The 17,496-nt window shown below is 38.5% G+C and overlaps 1 protein-coding gene across 2 annotated transcripts in view; it reads left to right on the forward strand.

The window, feature by feature from the left end:
* VAPA (VAMP associated protein A) overlaps positions 1–7,897 on the forward strand; it is a 56,736-nt gene extending 48,839 nt beyond the window's left edge. Inside the window, exon 6 of one of the 2 annotated variants that reach the window (XM_004385793.2) lies at positions 4,528–5,294. In XM_004385793.2, the coding sequence (XP_004385850.1) occupies positions 4,528–4,686 (159 nt within the window). In that variant the 3' untranslated portion in view covers positions 4,687–5,294. Of the gene's footprint in view, positions 1–4,527 lie in introns of both variants that reach the window. The other variant, XM_004385792.2, reaches the window with a different exon arrangement.
* Positions 7,898–17,496: the final 9,599 nt, after the last annotated feature.

Consider the following 17,496-nt stretch of genomic DNA (forward strand, 5'->3'; position numbering starts at 1 on the left):
TGGACTAATCTTTTCCTTGTATCCTGTTCTCTTCATTCTCCCTTGCTCCCGAGGGGATGAGACCAGTGGAGTATCTTAGATGGCTGCTCACAGACTTTTAAGACCCCAGACACTACTCACCAAGGTAGAATGTAGAACATTGTCTTTATAAACTGTTATGCCAGTTGAGCTAGATGTTCCTATGGGATCTTATCTTTATATTCAATTTTTCCATCTGTTACATGTGTATAGGAACTATACTCTGAATCAAAGACACTATATCTTGAGTTGATCTAGCCTCTTTGGCTGTCTCATCCTGTAAGACCCCTTTGGGCTCTCTGCCCTTGGCACTCTGGTTAGTAGAAAAAATATTTCCATTTCACACACACACACCTTGGATTTTTCAGGATGCCATGACTTCCATAGTTACATTCTTTCATGAAAGATGTGCTCCTTAGAATGCCCACTGGCCTTATTCAAACAGCCATTCACTCTTGGCGGGGAGGGGAGAAGTGGAAAAGATCAGAATGGCAGGTGGGGCAGTGCTGGAAAGTAGGAAGAGTGGACAGCAAGCTAGGTGAAGGGAGACTGTACTCTCTGTATACTGATGTTCTAGGTAAGATTTCAGTGGAAAAAGGATTCTGCTGTTTTTTAAAAAAACACAAAAGAACCTTGAAGACCAGGTTCCTTAACATTTCATATATAAGGCCCATCATAATCTGTTGCCAGATTAACTTTCTTGCTCATCTGTGATCACCGCTCCTTTTTATTCCTCTCACCCTGTGAGAGTCCAAACTGTGCGTCTGAATTACCCAGTGAGCTGTTTAAAAATACAGATGACGTCAAACCTAGAAAACTGGAACCACTGGGACTAGAACCTGTGCATTTATATTTTTAAAGAGTTGTCCAGGTGTTTGTGAGGTGTAGCTGGTATTGAGAACCACTGCTTTCTCTGCATAGCATAAGACAGAAAACATAACAAACCAGAAAATCCAACAATGCAAATAAGACAGTATGCCATCAGGGTACCCTTGTAGTGGTGTTTATTTATAAGCTCACTAGAGGAATCAGTGTGAGAAAATAAAAAGTAGCTCTGGCCAAGGAAGTAAAAATCTGCCCTGCTGGTCATCAGGCTGATATAACAGACATGCTTAAAGCCAGCTGCAGAGTTGGCAGGCATTTTTCCCAGGGTCATACTGTGGTTAGGAATATGTCTACTGCTTTCTTACTTAAAAATTTTCTCCTCTAAAATCATAGACTGTCAGAAACTTTGCTGTGTGAAACCCTAGCAGTAGAATAAAGCATCCCACTTGTGTCTGGAGGATCTAAGTCACCTTGACAGAGAGAAGGAACCTCAATTTCCAGCCCAGGTGCAGAGCTTTGAGATGAGGGGTTTCTGTACACAGTATTTCACATCTATCTTTATTTGTAATTCCCATAGAAAGGAGATTCTGGGTCTGCTTTGCAGTCCATATCTGGTGCTCACTCTTTTACACATGGCCCTGCTTTGCTTTGAGCCTAGTAAAGCACTGCTCTATTAAAATTTCCTGTTCCCATTCCTTTGGCAAAACACTGCAGTATTCCTCTGCTGTGGTTTTTCTAGTTGTAGTGAGTTAATTTTTAATTAGTTACGAGGTTTAACTGTCAGACTACAGGTCTGTTCCTGGTAGTCTTAGTCTAATTGGGCTAGGACAAGTGTAACCAATTTATCATCCTGTGGGCTGAGTTGGAAATGCATGAATGTACTTCTATAATTATACAGGCGTACCTTGTTTTATTGCGCTTTACTGTATCACACTTCGCAGATACTGTGTTTTTTACATATTGAAGGTTTCTGGCAACCCTGTGTCGAGCAAGTCTGTTGGTGCCATTTTTCCAGCAGCATGTACTCACTTGGTGTCTCTGTGTCACATTCTGGTAATTCTCGCAATATTTCAGACTTTTCTCACTATTATTATATCTATTTTGGTGATCAGTGATCTTTGATATTACTATTGTAATTGTTTTAGTGCTCCATGAATTGCACCCGTATGTGATGATGAACTTATTTGGTAAATGTGTGTGTTGTGTCTGCTCCACTGACCAGCTGTTCCCCCATCTCTCTCCCTCTCGGGCCTCCCTATTCCCTGGGACAGGACAATATTGAAATTAGGCCAGTTAATAACCCTACAATGGCCTCTGAGTGTTCAAGTGAAAGGAAGAATTGCACATGTCTCACTTTAAATCAAAAACTAGAAATGATTTAAGCTTAGTGAGGAAGGACTGTGGAAAGCTGAGATAGTCTGAAAGTTAGGCCTCTTGCACCAAACAGCCAAGTTGTGAATGTGAAGGAAAAATTCTTGAAGGAAATTAGAAGTGCTACTCCAGTGAACACACAAATGATAAGAAAGCAAAACAGCCTTATTGCTGATATGGAGAAAACTTTAGTGGTCTGGATAGGAGATCAAACTAGCCACAACATTCCAAAAGCCTAATCCAGAGCAAGGCCCTCACTCTCTTCTATTCTGTGAGGGCTGAGAGAGGTGAGGAAGCTGCAAAAGACAAGTTTGAAGTTAGCAGAGGTGGGTTCATGAGGTTTAAGGAAAGAAGCTGTCTCCATAATAGAAAAGTGCAAGGTGAAGCAGCAAGTGCTGATGGAGAAGCTGCAGCAAGTTATCCAGAAGATCTTGCTAAGATAATTGAAGGGGGCTGCACTAAACAACAGATTTTCAGTGTAGATGAAGAAGATGCATTATATTGGAAGAAGATGCTATCTAGGATTTTGATAGCTACAGAGGAGAAGTCAGTGCCTGGCTTCAAAGGACAGGCTGACTCTCTTGTTAGGGCCTAATGCAACTAGTGACTTTAAGTTGAAGCCACTGCTCATTTACCATTCTGAAAATCCTAGGACCCTTAGGAATTATGCTAAATCTACTCTCCCCATGCTCTATAAATGGATCAACAAAGCCTGGATGATGGCACATCTGTTCACAACATAGTTTACTGAGTATTTTGAGCCCACTGTTGAGACCTACTGCTCAGAAAAAAGATGCCTTTCAAAATATTGACAATGCACCTGGTCACCCAAGTGCTCTAATGGAGATGTACAAGGAGATTAATGTTGTTTTCATGTCTCCTAACATAATACCCGTTCTGCAGCCCATGGATCAAGGAATAATTTTGACTTTCAAGTCTTATTATTTAAGAAATACATTTTGTAAGGCTATAGCTGCCATAGATAGTGACTCCTCTGATGGATCTGGTCAGAATAATTGAAAACCTTCTGGAAAGGATTCACCATTCTAGATGCCATTAAGAACATTCGTGATTCATGGTAGGGGTCAAAATACGAACATTAACAGGAGTTTGGAAGAAGTTGATTCCAACTCATGGATAAATTTGAGGGGTTCAAGACTTCGATGGAGGAAATAACTGCAGATGTGGTAGAAATAGTAAGAACTAGAATTAGAAGTAGACCCTGATGATGTGGCTGAATTGCTGCAGTCTCATGATAAAACTTTAACGGATGAGGAGTTGCTTCTTATGGGTGAGCAAAGAAAGTGCTTAAGATGGAATCTACTCCTGAAGTGAAGATGCTGTGAACATTGTTGGAATGACAACAGAGGATTTAGAATATGCATAAACTTAGCTGATAAAGCAGCAGCAGGGTTTGAAAGGATTGGTTCCAGTTTTGAAAGAAGTTCTACTGTGGGTAAAATGCTACCAAATAGCATTGCATGCTACAGAGAAATCTTTCGTGAAAGGAAGAGTCAGTTGATGTGGCAAACCTTACTGTTGTCTTACTTTAAGAAATTGCCACAGTCACCCTAGCCTTCGTCAACCACTACCATTTCCAGTCAGCAGCCATCAACATAGAGGCAAGACCCTCCAACAGCAAAAAGATTACAACTCACTGAAGGCTCAGATGATTGTTAGCATTTTTTAGCAATAAAGTATTTTTTAATTAATATATGTATATATGTTTTTAGATATAATGCTGTTGCACACTTAATAGGATATGGTATAGTGTAAACATAACTTTTATGCCCTGGGAAACCAAAAAATTCGTGTGACTCACTTTATTGTGATACTCAGTTTGTTGTGGTAGTCTCGAACTGAACCTGCAATATCTCCAAGGTATGCCTGTATTAACTTCAGTGGGATTTTTTTCCTTTTATGTAAATATAGCCATATCTGATTTTTCAGGTTTTTTAGGAATATATTTCTCAGTTCCATTTTTGTTTAAATTGGCTTTGTTAAGGTATAACGTACATACCGTAAAACACACCATTGTAAATGTACAATTCACTGATTCTTAGCAAATCTATAAATTGTGTAACCATCACCACAATGCAGTCTTAGAACGTTTCCATCACTCCAGGAAGTTCCATTATCCTGGTTAACAGTTAATCCCTCTTCCCAATCCCAGTCCTAGGCGGCCACTGATCTGCTTTCTGTCTGTAGCTTTTCAGCTCCTGTTTTGACCAAAGATTCAGTAGTCTTAGTATATGGATATTTATTTCTAAAACCTCTTTTATCTATTTATTTTTGTGTGTGTGTGTTTTCCAGGATGAAGGCTTAAGGCTCAGAAAGGTAGCACATTCGGATAAACCTGGATCAACCTCCGCTGCATCCTTCAGAGATAATGTCACCAGTCCTCTTCCTTCGCTTCTTGTTGTAATTGCAGCCATTTTCATTGGATTCTTTCTAGGAAAATTCATCTTGTAGAGTGAAGCATGCAGAGTGCTATTTCTTTTTTTTCTCTTGACCAGAAAAAGATTTGTTTACCTACCATTTCATTGGTAGTATGGCCCATGGTGACCATTTTTTTTTGTGTGTACAGCGTCATATAGGCTTTGCCTTTAATGATCTCTTACGGTTAGAAAACACGATAAAAACAAACTGTTCGGCTACTGGACAAATTGTATATTACCAGGTCATCAATAGCAGATGTCAGTTGCACATTCAGTCCTTTATGAAATTCATAAATAAAGAATTGTTCTTTGTGGTTTTAATAAGAGTTCAAGAATTGTTCAGAGTCTTGTAAATGTTATTTTAATAATCCCTTTAAATTTTATCTGTTGCTGTTACGTCTTGAACTATGATTTATTTAGATTGCTAATCCCACTCATTCAGGAAATGCCAAGAGGTATTCTGTGGGGAAATGGTGCCTCTTACAGTGTAAATTTTGTCCTTTACCTTTGCTAATATCATGGCAGAATTTTTCTTATCCCTTGTGAGGCAGTTGTTGACTGAGTTTTTCATCCTTACAATCCTGTCCCATGGTATTTAACAATTAAAAAAAATAAAAACTGTTAACAGATTCTTGCTCGATAGCTTGTTTGTGTCTGTTGTATCATTAGACGGGGATGTCAGGGAGGCCACTGTATGGTCATTTGAAATTTATCGGGCACATTCTTTCTCACATTGAAACCCTTGCAGATATTAGTGTTTGTAATTAAAAAAGTCCTCATTGTATTAAGGAAAAGAACTGATAAACTTTCAAGTTGATTTTGGTATTTTGGAAGATCATAATCAGTTTGTCTTCAAGATAATGTGAAATAAGCATGCCATCAGAATAAATGTACTGTAATTTTAGTCTGTATGTATGCCATTTGGCTGTACTGCGTTTAATTTACCACATTCTTAGATTATTTTAGTATCTTCTCAAGGAAGACTAATTTCCTTTGTTCTAGTCGAGTCCTTTTTAACTAGCCTATTAATTTTTAATGTTATGAATTAAATACTTACATAATACTTGAAACATTTCACAGTAATAGTTAAAAGTGGGTGTTTTTTCTTGCCCAATTTGACACTCAGATTTCCATTATGGAAATTTGTTATTACCGAACAACCTTGGGGATTTTCTTTGTGAAAAATAACTTCATCCTTTGCACATCTGTCTGTTAACGCCATGAAGCACATTTTCAGTATAAATTTGCATTGTAGGGTCTGGTACTTTTCTGCACTTAGTCTTCTGTCTTTGTTTATTCCATTTGTACTAGGATGAGAAATTTTGGAACCAGAGAAAATATATTCAATTTTTTTAACTGAGTACAATCTAATGCAAGTGAATTTTGATTCTTGAAAATAAATAGGTGTAGGTTTTCATAAAATGGGCACTTCTGCCTGAAAGCGAAATTGGACTTTGGACTTGATGTGGTGCAGTGAAGTATGCTAGGCCCAGGTCTGTGTGCATGCACATTTTATAAAATAGTGAAATGTTCTGAAGTGTTTTGGTTGCCTTTTCATTTCAAGTGTGTTTTAAATTTGTCAGATCACATGTATTGTGTCATTGTGCTCTGTGGTATCTTTTATAAAATCTCTTGCTTGTGTGCAAAAATGACAAAAAACAAACACAAGTAATGCCTGCCTGTTGTTAGCCTGCTACTGCAGCTGCCGTTTCTGTTTCGTGCTGTACTATCATTGTAAAAGTTCCCTACCTTTCTGATAACTGGAAATGCATGCTAAAAAAGCCCTGCATTTTCATCCCATAAATGCAGTTAGTAATTCTTTGGCTTAAAGCTCTCTGTAATCTATATTATTGGTGATATGTACCAAACTTGGTATTTCATAGCTATCTTCTTTTTTTTTTTTCCTTCCAGTTTTAAGTTCTTAAGAATTTAGCAAAATCCCGTTTTATTGGAATGATCCTTAGAATTCATTTTGTTCAGCCCCTTTGTTTTATTGTTGAGGAATCTGAGGCCTTAATGAGGGTTAAGAAAACTTCCCCGTGTCTCTTAGGTAGGTAGAGGCAGAGCTGGAACTAGAATATGCTCTCCTGACTCCAGCTGTGTCTTTTCTGGTCACTTTGTAGAAAAAATTGCCCTAATTTGACAGATGACTGAAATAATGAGCACAAGATGCTGCTTAATAACTGTGTGAAATTTCCTATCATGAAATTTTCTTACAGGCTATTTAATAATGTCATGTATGTGTTTGGTTTTAGTGTTTAGAAATGTCACCTGTACAGTGTATTTTTAGATAAGTGTTTTACAAAATGTATTATGCAGTGGTTGGCTTTGAGCTAGATGATAGTCTCGATAGCATCTGCAGAATAGAAGTATACATGGGCTTAACATACCAGGAGATGTTCTGATTGTATAGGAGACTCTTAATTTTTATTATTATTTTTAATTGCGATATGAAATGTGATCAGATTTTACTACCAGCAGTTACTTTTAAAGAGTACATCTGTATTGACTGATAATATATAGATTAAATTGTCTTCATTCCTTACATGTTTAGAAATTTTTGCTTTGCCTGCTTACTTGTGTATGTAAGCATGAGGGAAATAATACTGTTGCTAAGACTAAAATTACAATCAAATAACTAAGGCCTTAAGTTCATATGTGACGCTAAATGCACTACCTTCCTTCATTCTTTCTGTAACTAAGTTACCTTAACTTTGCCCGTTCTTGTATTTACAAGAAACAAGTTTAAGAATTGTATTCTGAGTATATGGTATGTTAACTTTTTTTGTTTTTTTAAAGAAATGACAGAGACAAATGCGTATCAAATTCAGAAATGCTGGTCAAAGAAAACATATTCTTAATTTCTCCTTTAAGTATCTTAATTCAGGTTCTTCTAAAGTTGATATTATCTGGTATGGAAATTACTTTTGGATTGTAATCTTTCAAAATACACTACTTTGAAAATGAGTTTTAATAATAAGGTAAAAACAGTTCTTATAGGCTATATCCCCAAATTGTGATCTGAGACTTTAGAAACATGTAAGTAATAGTTTTCCTTTGTGAGCTTGGCACATTCCTATTCAGTGATACTGGTGTGTGCATAGTTTTTTTTTAAAAAATGACATTTATGAGAATTAGGGAAAGATCAATGCTTACCATATGGAGAAACAACAAAACAGGGTAAATGATCGTTATTTTATAGCTCTCAAGGGAAATTAAAACTTTGCGTGAATAAACTGTTTAAAAATATGGTGAAGTGTCATTTTCCTTTCCAAAACACAAACAAAAAGAGAATTTCAGATTATGATGGTTTGTGTATTTATGTGTATTTATCGACTGGGACCTAACTTCTGATGGCACAGTCATTTGCTCAGTGACCTTGAGGTTAATAAGGACTTTTTAGTGGGTAATGGGGACAGCTGGTTTTCTGTTTCCACATTGAGAGCACCCTGTTAGTAGAACCCATGCTTCTGGTGAGTTCTGTGCAAAAATCGTGACATCTCGAGAATGATCAGCCTGCTAGGGGTAGGTACAAATAAGTTTGAACATAACCCTCCTTAAGGAAAAGGAAACTTTAACTTCCCCTTCCCACATTGCTGATTATAGAAATAATGCTGGGTGGACATTTTAGAAAGTTCAAAAAATGGTGCCGTCTAGCAGCAGCAATTACTATGAATATTTGTGATTAATGTCTTTATGTTATTACTCTTTTTAAGCATAATCATAAATTGGATTTATAAGCTTGTTCCTAGTTTTTTCACTTAATCATTTCTCGTATTAAGAACCGAGTATGATTTAAGTGACTGCAAAAATGTTTTGCTTTATTTTTATGGTCACTTTTTTACTTAAGGTTATGAAATTTTATTTGGAAAGTAAAGCTTTATTGGCCTGGCCTCCGTTCATTTCCAGTTAGCCGTGCCCTCCTGTTTTCACATTTCTTTTGTGCTAAAACTCTGTGTGTCCTGGTTGTTCCTATATATAACACCCCTCTTGAAAAAAGGTGCAGAAAACTGTTAAGGTAACTGTCAGTTTTGTTTTTAGCAGAGGTATTCAACTATGGGAGGACATTGGCTTGTCTGGGAAGCTTAAAAAAAACTTGTCTGAACAACATCCTAGAGATACTGAATTAACTGGTCTAGGGTGAAGATGTTGTAGTTTTTCTTTTTGTGCTCTCGTCATTTTAATCTGCAGCCAGAACAACTGCTTTACAGGCTTTTAAATGCCAAAGCCAGATGTGAAATAGTTTTAAGTAAGACTTTAAGTCCCATAATATAGGGAAGTTGCGTTTTCAGAATTCATTTGTTTATTGATTTTAAAAACAAAATTGGAAGTGTCACCTTTAGGTATTGCCTAATACAAAAGCTTTGTGAAGTTGAGTATTGCTTGAACTTGTAAATAAATGTGGATGTCTTTATAAGAGTAAAGAACGATTTTGAGAGAAAAATTTTATAGGATTCCGTTTTGTCACTTTGCTGACATCAAAAGTGACTCTCTTTACCCACCTGAAATATTTTTGTCCATCATATATTCCTCAAAGTGTAAAACGGTTTTCAAGATGCTTATTATGTGCCAAGCATTAGTTTTGTGTCAACTCATTTAATCCTCAGATCCTAGGAGGTAGGTAGATAACTTTTCCTGTCTCCATTGTATGGAGGGAAGACAAGTTTAATGAGGTTTACACAGCTTGTATGTATCAGAGGCAGGAATTGGATCCAGCTAGCCCGGCTCTGGAACCCTTGTGGTGCAGTGGTTAAGAGCTCGGCTACTAACCAAAAGGTTGGCAGTTGGAATCCACCAACCGCTTCTTGGAAACCCTCTGAAACAGTTCTGCTCTGTCCTATACGGTTGCTGTGAGTCGGAATCGATGGCAGTTTTTTAGTCTGGCTTTAGAGCCCGTGCTCTTGACCTTTGTAATCTACTATGCTAAGTCAAATAACGCCTTCGCACAAAAGTGTGATAATTTGTGTTGTCTTTGATTTCCACTTCAAAGGCAGTACTGATATTTCTTAGTGAAAAATTTCAAGGACTTTTTTTTTCTTTTTTTTTTTTTGCCTTTTATCCCCCATAGACATGAAGAAATAAATTACTGCTCATAAAGAATCTCAGTTCCTGAACAAAACAACAATCATTTCTAAACAATTTTTTTAGTGTGTGTTATCAAGAGAAGGTTCTTGAATTATGGAAATGGATTATGTGCCCGTCAAGGCTGGACAACAGTGTGACTTTGGAAATCTTTTTCTGTAAGGACCTTTAAGGTTTAATGATTATTTAAACCAAGTATTTTTTTTTTATTTTTGGTAATTGACTGATGGTCCAAATTCTTGATCCTGTTTATAGTTCTACAACGAACAAAGGTGGTCAATATAGGTACTTAATAGTCCTGAGGAATAAAAGTACAGTCGTCCCTCAGTATCCCCAGGGATTTGTTGCAGGACCCTCCACAGATAAAACCCAGGGATGCTCAATCAATAAACCAAACCTGTTGCTGTGGTGTCAATTACAACTCACAGCAACCGTGTAGGACAGAACTACCCCATAGGGTTTCCAAGGAGCAGGTGGTGGATTCAAACTGCCGATCTTCTGGTTAGCAGCCGTAGCTCTTAACTACTGCACCACCAGAGCTCCTTATAATGGCATGATGTTTGTATATAACCTATGCGCATCCTCTTATGTACTTTAAGTCATCTCTAGATTATTTATAATACCTAATACTATGTAAATAGTTGTTAATACTTAAACACATTATACAAACGTAAAATAGCTACACTGTCCACAAATTAGTATTTCCCTTCCCTTTTGATATGTTTTCATTATGAAGTTCCCTCCAGCTTTAACAGATTTATTTTTATTTGCTTTAGATCTTTTTGTTCCTCTTAAGAAACAAACCGTAGTATAGTTGAAGCCCTCTTTATATCCACCTCCCCGACCACATTTCTCCTGTCAAACCACTAAGCTGAAGTTCATATCGTTCTTATCCATGTTTCAGTATCTTACTATACATGTATGTCATAATTAGTATATGGTGTGTTTGACATATTTTCAAATGTGACAAATACGCCCCCTACTCAGAATATTGTTTCTAGCTCTACCCTCACCTGACATCCCTGGGTGAATCAAACCGTTAAGTGCTTGGCTGCCAACTGAAAGGTTGAGGGTTTGAGTCCATCCAGAGATGCCTTGGAAGACAGGCCTGGTGATCTGAGAAAGCAGCCATTGAAAACCCTATGGATTATACTTCTGTGACACACGTGGCATCTTTATGAGTTGGAGTTGACTTCAGAGCAAATTTTTTTTTTTTTTTTACCCTCATCTAAAACTTTTTGCCACTAAGTTTTTCATACTGTGGTGGCTTACATGCTGCTGTGATGCTGGAAGCTTATGCCACCGGTATTTCAAATACCAGCAGAGTCATCCATGGTGGACAGGTTTCAGTGGATCCTCCAGACTAAGACTAGGAAAAAGGACCTGGTGGGCTACTTCTGAAAAAACTGGCCAGTGAAAACCTTATGGATAGCACTGGAACATTGTCAGATACAGTGCCGAAAGAGCTGCCTCCTCAGAGTTGACCTTAATGACATGGATGGAGTAAAACTTTCAAGATCTTCATTTGCTGATGTAGCACGACTCAAAATGAGAAGAAACAGCTGCAAACATCCATTAATAGGTGTGTGGAATGTACAAAGTATGAACCTAGGAAAATTGGAAGTCAAAAATAAAATGAAACACATAAAGATTGATATCCTGGGCATTAGTGAGCTGAAATGGACTGGTATTGGCCATTTTGAATCAGACAATTACATGGTCTATTATGCCAGGAATGACGAAGAGGAATATGGTTGCATTTATCGTGAAAAAGAACATTTCAAGATCTATCTTGAAGTACAGCGCTGTCAGTGATAGGATAATATCCATATACCTATAAGGAAGGCCTGTTAATATGACTGTTGCATTCAAATTACACAAATTTATGCAGCAACAGTCTAATGCCAAAGATGAGGAAATTATTTCTACCAACTTCTGCAGTCTGAAATTGACCAAACCTGTAATCAAAATGCATTGATAATTACTGGTGATTGGAATGCAAAAGTTGGAAACAAGAAGGATCTGTAGTTGGAACGTAAGACATTGGTGATAGAAACAATGCCAGAGATTGCATGATAGAATTTTGCAAGACCAACAACTGATTCATTGGAGATATCTTTTTCAACAACATAAACAGCGACTATACACGTGGATCTTGCTGGCTGGAAAACACAGGAATCAAATTGACTACACCTGTGGAAAGAGATGATGGAAAAGCTCAATATCAGTTAGAACAAGGCCAGGGGCCAACTGCAGAACAATTGCTCAAATGCAAATTAAATTGAAGCTGAAGAAAATTAAGTCCACGAGAACCAAAATAGGATCTTCAGTGTATCCCACCTGAATTTGGAGACCATCTCAAAAATAGATTTGACGCATTGAACACCAGACGAGTTGTGGGATGACATCAAGGACATCATACATAGAGAAAGCAAAGGCTCATTAAAAAGACTGGAAAGAAAGAAAATACCAAAATGGATGTCAGAAGAGACTCTGAGACTTGCTCTTGAATGTAGAGTAGCTAAAGCGAATGGAAGAAATAATGAAGTAAAAGAGCTGAACAGAAGATTTCAGAGGGTGGCTTGCGAAGACAAAATATTATAATGAAATGTGCAAAGACCTGGAGTTAGCAAACTAAAAGGGAAGGACATGTAAATCATCATTTCTCAAGCTGAAAGAACTGAAGAGAAAATTCAAGCATTGAGTTGTAATTTTGAAGGATTCTATGGGCAAACAAATGACACAGGAAGCATCGAAAGAAGATGGAAAGAATACACAGATTCACTACCAAAAAGAATTGGTCGACATTCAGCCATTTCAGGAGGTAGCATATGATTAAGAACTGAAGATATTGAAGGAAGAAGTCCAAGCTGCATTGAAGGCATTGGTGAAAAACAAGGCTCCAGGAATTGACGAAATACAAACTGAGAAAAACAGATGCAGCACTGGAAGTGCTTACTCATCTGTGCCAATAAATTTAGAAAACAGTTACCTGGCCAACCGACTGGAAGAGATGAATATTTGTACCCACTCCAAAGAAAGGTGATCCAACAGAATGTGGAAATTATTGAACAATATCAATACCACACACAAGTAAAAATTTTGCTGAAGATAATTCAAAAACAGTTCAGCAGTACATCGACAAGGAACTGCCAAAATTCAAGCCGGATTCAGAAGAGGATGTGAAATGAGGAATATCATTGCTGATGTCAGCTAAATCTTGGCTGAAAGCCGATAATACCAGAAAGATGTTTACCTATCTTTTATTGACTATGCAAAGGTATTTGACTGTGTGGATCATAACAAATTATGAATAAATTCGTGAAGAACAGGAATTCCAGGACACTTAATTGTGCCCATGAGGAACCTGCACGTAGACCAAGAGGCAGTCGTTTGAACAGAACAAGGGGATACTGCATGGTTTAAAGTCAGGAAAGGTGTGTGTTGGGGTTGTATCCTTTCACCATACTTATTCAATCTCTATGCTGAGCAAATATTCGAGAAATTGGACTATATATGAAGGAGAATGCGGTGTCAGAATTGGAGGGAGACTCATTAACCTGTGATGTGCAGATGACACAACCTTGCTTACTGAAAGTGGAGAGTACTTGAAGCACTTAAACTGATAAATATCAGATCAAAGACTACAGCTTTCAGTATGGATTACACGTCCACATACAGAAGACAAAAATACAACTGGACCAATAAGCAACATCATGATAAATGGAGAAAATATCGAAGTTGTCAAGGATTTCATTTTACTTGGATCCACAATCAATACCCACGGAAACAGCAGTCAAGAAGGCAAACAACATATTGCATTGGATAAATCTGCTGCAAAAGACCTCTTTAAAGTGTTGAAAAGCAAAGATACCACTTTGAGAACTAAGGTGCACCTGACCAAAACCGTGATATTTTCAGTTGCCTTATATGCATGCAAAAGCTGGACAATGAGTAAGGAAAACTGAAGAAGAATTGACGCCTTTGAATTACAGTGTTGGTGAAGAATATTGAACATACCATGGACTGCCAGAAGAAGGAACAAGTCTATCTTGGAAAAAGTACAACCAAAGTGCTCCTTGGAAGCGAGGATGGCGAGACAGCATGCTTGGTATGGTAGAAGGTCGGTGAAAAAGAGGAAGACCCTCCATGAGATGAATTGACAGTGACTGCAACAATAGGCTCAAACATGGATGATTGTGAGGATGGTGCAGGACTGGACAATGTTTCATTCTGTTGTATATAGGGGCACTATAAGTCAAAACTGACTCTGGCGCTTAACAAAACTTTTTCCACCCCAACTTCCAAGTATTCTCTTGGGAAGTCTCATGTGTTCCATTAACTACTACACTTTTTCTCTACTGAACCAGTTTGGACCTGTTGGCGTGATTTTTCCTGTTGTTGCCAATGCTAAACTTGAAATTATGACACTAATACCTACCAAAGGCACTGCCATTGTTGTTGAACCCTATTAAGAATTCAATGCCTGATGTTAACACTAGGGTCTGTTGAGGAATGACACCCCCTAATGCTTCTGGCACAGATGTTGATACCACACAGAACATCTCAACTCTTTTTTTGTTTTTACTGGATCTTTCATTGTAGGTTGTTCTAGGACTCAGATATGAAAGTTGGGCAGAAAACAATTGGTGTGGCAAATGTTGCCCTAAAAGCCACCCGCTGTATGTGACTGTATGTGTATATATGTACATATGCACACATAATTTTAGAAGTGAATAAGTAAAATTGAGATGCAGAAGTATGTGTGTGAGATCTACAAGTTACTGCTCATCCTTGCTATTTGTGTATGTGCGTGTTGTGGGCTGTGTGTGGTGTGGTGATTTTCCTTCCTTGCATGTTCTGAAAATCGACACACGTCACATAAAAATCTGGAATTTGTACTTCTAAAAATTCAAGATTTGGAACACAGGATTTGCATTACCATGTGGGAACAATTTGCCAGAACTAACAATTGTACCTACAATTCCCCATCACTTCTTGTAGTTTTGTGCTGTTTTATTTATCTGTTACCCATATAATCTCTGTATTCATTTGAATCTGTGTCCCCTGGTTTAGATACTCATCACAGATTAATAAATATCAAGTAGTTCCTCTGTGCTGGGCACTGCTGGGAGTAGGGGTGGGGTGGAAAGTAGTGTAAGATGATACCAGATTAGAATTTAGTTCCAGATACTGTGATCTAAGGATTCTATTGTCAGGAGACAAAGAATAGTTAAAAACACTTGTACGTAGTCAATGAGTGATTGATCACAGAATGTCCAAAATATGGTAAATTGAAACATAGGCATGAAGTTTGATCCATAAGAGCTACTTACATGGAGTACCTTTGTATGAATAACCTTTCAAACTTTTTGACACAGATGAGAAATACTAAGAGAAATTGATGTGTCCAGGCTTACTATAGTACAAGCAAATCTTGTCCCATGCTTGTGCCTTCACTGTACATGCTGCCCTTCAAAGACAGAAACAAGACTGAAACCATTTCCTTTCTCAGTCTGAGATCACATTTAGTTGTCATGTCTCTTTAGTCTCCTTTAATCTGAAATACTTCCTCAGTCTGTCCTTTAGTACACTGTTATTTTTGAAGAATGCTGTCCTCTCCTGCCTCTATCTTTTACAGTATAATGGTCTTCGTTTGGGCTTTATGTTTCCTCATGATTAGATTCAAGTAATGAATTCTCAGGTGGATTTGTACAGAAGTGAGATTATGCCCTTCTCAGGATATCATGTCCAGAGGCACATGTGGTTCATCTTGTTTGTGAATAAAAATTCAACTGAATTGTGGAAGAAGAACCCACATACTTTATGGTTAAGACTGTGGAATCAGACTGGGTTTGCATGCTCTCTTCACCTATTACAGGTAACTGTCCACACGATGTGGTGTGAGGAATTATGGAGATGCTATCTCAGGTCCCTGAGTGGAGCAAATGGTTTACACTCATCTACTGACTGAAAAATTCGTGATTTGAGCCCACCTAGTGGCATCTATGGAAGACAGGTGTGATGAGTAAGATTGTGTGTCAGCTTGGCTGGGCCATGATTCTCAGTGTTTAAATGTGATCACTCCCATGATTGACTATACTGTGAGTAGCCAATCAGATGAAAGGGAGTTTCCTTGGGAGTGTGGCCTGCATCTGAATATAAGCAGATGTTCTGGCATTTTGCTCACTCTGGATCTGGATCCTGCAGCTGCCTCCTGTTGTCTCACCTCTGATTCTTGGGACTTGTACTGTCAGCTTATCTGCTGAACTTGGGATTCGTCTATCATCACAGCCTGTGAGTGGAGGCCTACTCTCTGACCTGCCAATCTCGGGTTCACCAGCCCCTGCAGCTACGTGAATCAGGAGAAATCTTGTGGTCTTGCCTGCCAATCTTGGAATTCATCAACCTTCACAGCCTGTGAGTGGGAGCCCTGCTCTCTGACCTGCTGATCTTGGGCTCACCAGCTTCTGCGGCTGCATGAGTTGGGAGAGACCTCTACCCTGATCCACGGGCTTGGGACATTCTAGCCTCTACAATTGCATGAGCTGTTTCATTGACATAAATCTTTCTGTATATATTTATAGGCTTTACTGGTTTTGCTTCTCTAGAGAACCTAGCCTAAGACAATAGGCCTGGTGATCTGCCATGAAGATTATAGCCAAGAAAACCCTATGGAGCAGTTCTACTCTTTAACACATGGGGTCACCACGAGTTGGAATCAATGCAAGGCAACGATTGTGTGTGTGTGTGTGTTTACCTGCTCATAAATACTTTCCTCGCTAGGCAACAAGATCACTACCCAGTCATCACTTGCATTAGGACAGGAAGGAGGGAGAGAATAAAAGGAGAGCAAATAGCTGTGCTCATCAAGCAGAGGAGCTGAGCAAGCAAACGTGGATACAAGGCATGGTTTTTGCAACAGACTTATTCCCTCTTCTTTTTGTTACTGTGATTGGCAGTGGGGAACTGTATTAGTTTCCTGTTGCTGCTCTAACAAATTACCACAAACTTTGTGGCTGAAAACAGAAATTATCTTACAGTTCTGGAGATAAGAATTCCAAAATCAGTCTCACTGGGCTAAAATCAAGGTGTAGACAGGGCTGCGTTCCCTCTTGCAGGCTCTAGGGAGACTCCGTTTCCTTGCCTTATGCAGCTTCTGGAGGCCATGAGCATTCCTTGGTTCATGGCCCTGCATCATTCCAACCTCTGCTTCCATCACTGCATCTCTCTCACTCTGACCTGTCTACCTCTTATAAGGACCCCTATGATTGCATTAAGGTCCCTGGGTGGCACAAATAGTTTGTACAGGAGCAGTGGTTAAGAGCTTAGCTGCTAACCAAAAGTTTGGCAGTTCAAATCCACCAGTCACTCCTTGGAAACCCGATGAGGCCGTTCTACTCTGTCCTGTAGTGTTGCTATGAGTCAAGAATTGACTCAATGGCAACAAGCTTGGTTTTTTTTGTTTGTTTACTAAAGATTGATGGTTTGAACCCACTCAGTGGTGCCATAGAAGAAAAGCCTAGCGATCTGCTTCCATAAAGATTACAGCCAAGAAAACCCTACTGGAGCAGTTGTACTCTGTAACACATGGGTCACCATGAGTTGGAATCAATGCGAGGGCAACGAGTTTGGTTTGGGTTTGATTACACTGGGCACAGCTGGATAATCTCGGATAATCTCTCATCGCAAGATTCTTAATTTAATCACATCTGCAAAGTCCCTTTTGCCATATAAGGAAATATATTCACAAATTCTGGTG

Source organism: Trichechus manatus, unplaced genomic scaffold, assembly GCF_000243295.1.
Source record: "Trichechus manatus latirostris isolate Lorelei unplaced genomic scaffold, TriManLat1.0 scaffold00146, whole genome shotgun sequence".
Lineage (NCBI taxonomy): Eukaryota > Metazoa > Chordata > Mammalia > Sirenia > Trichechidae > Trichechus > Trichechus manatus.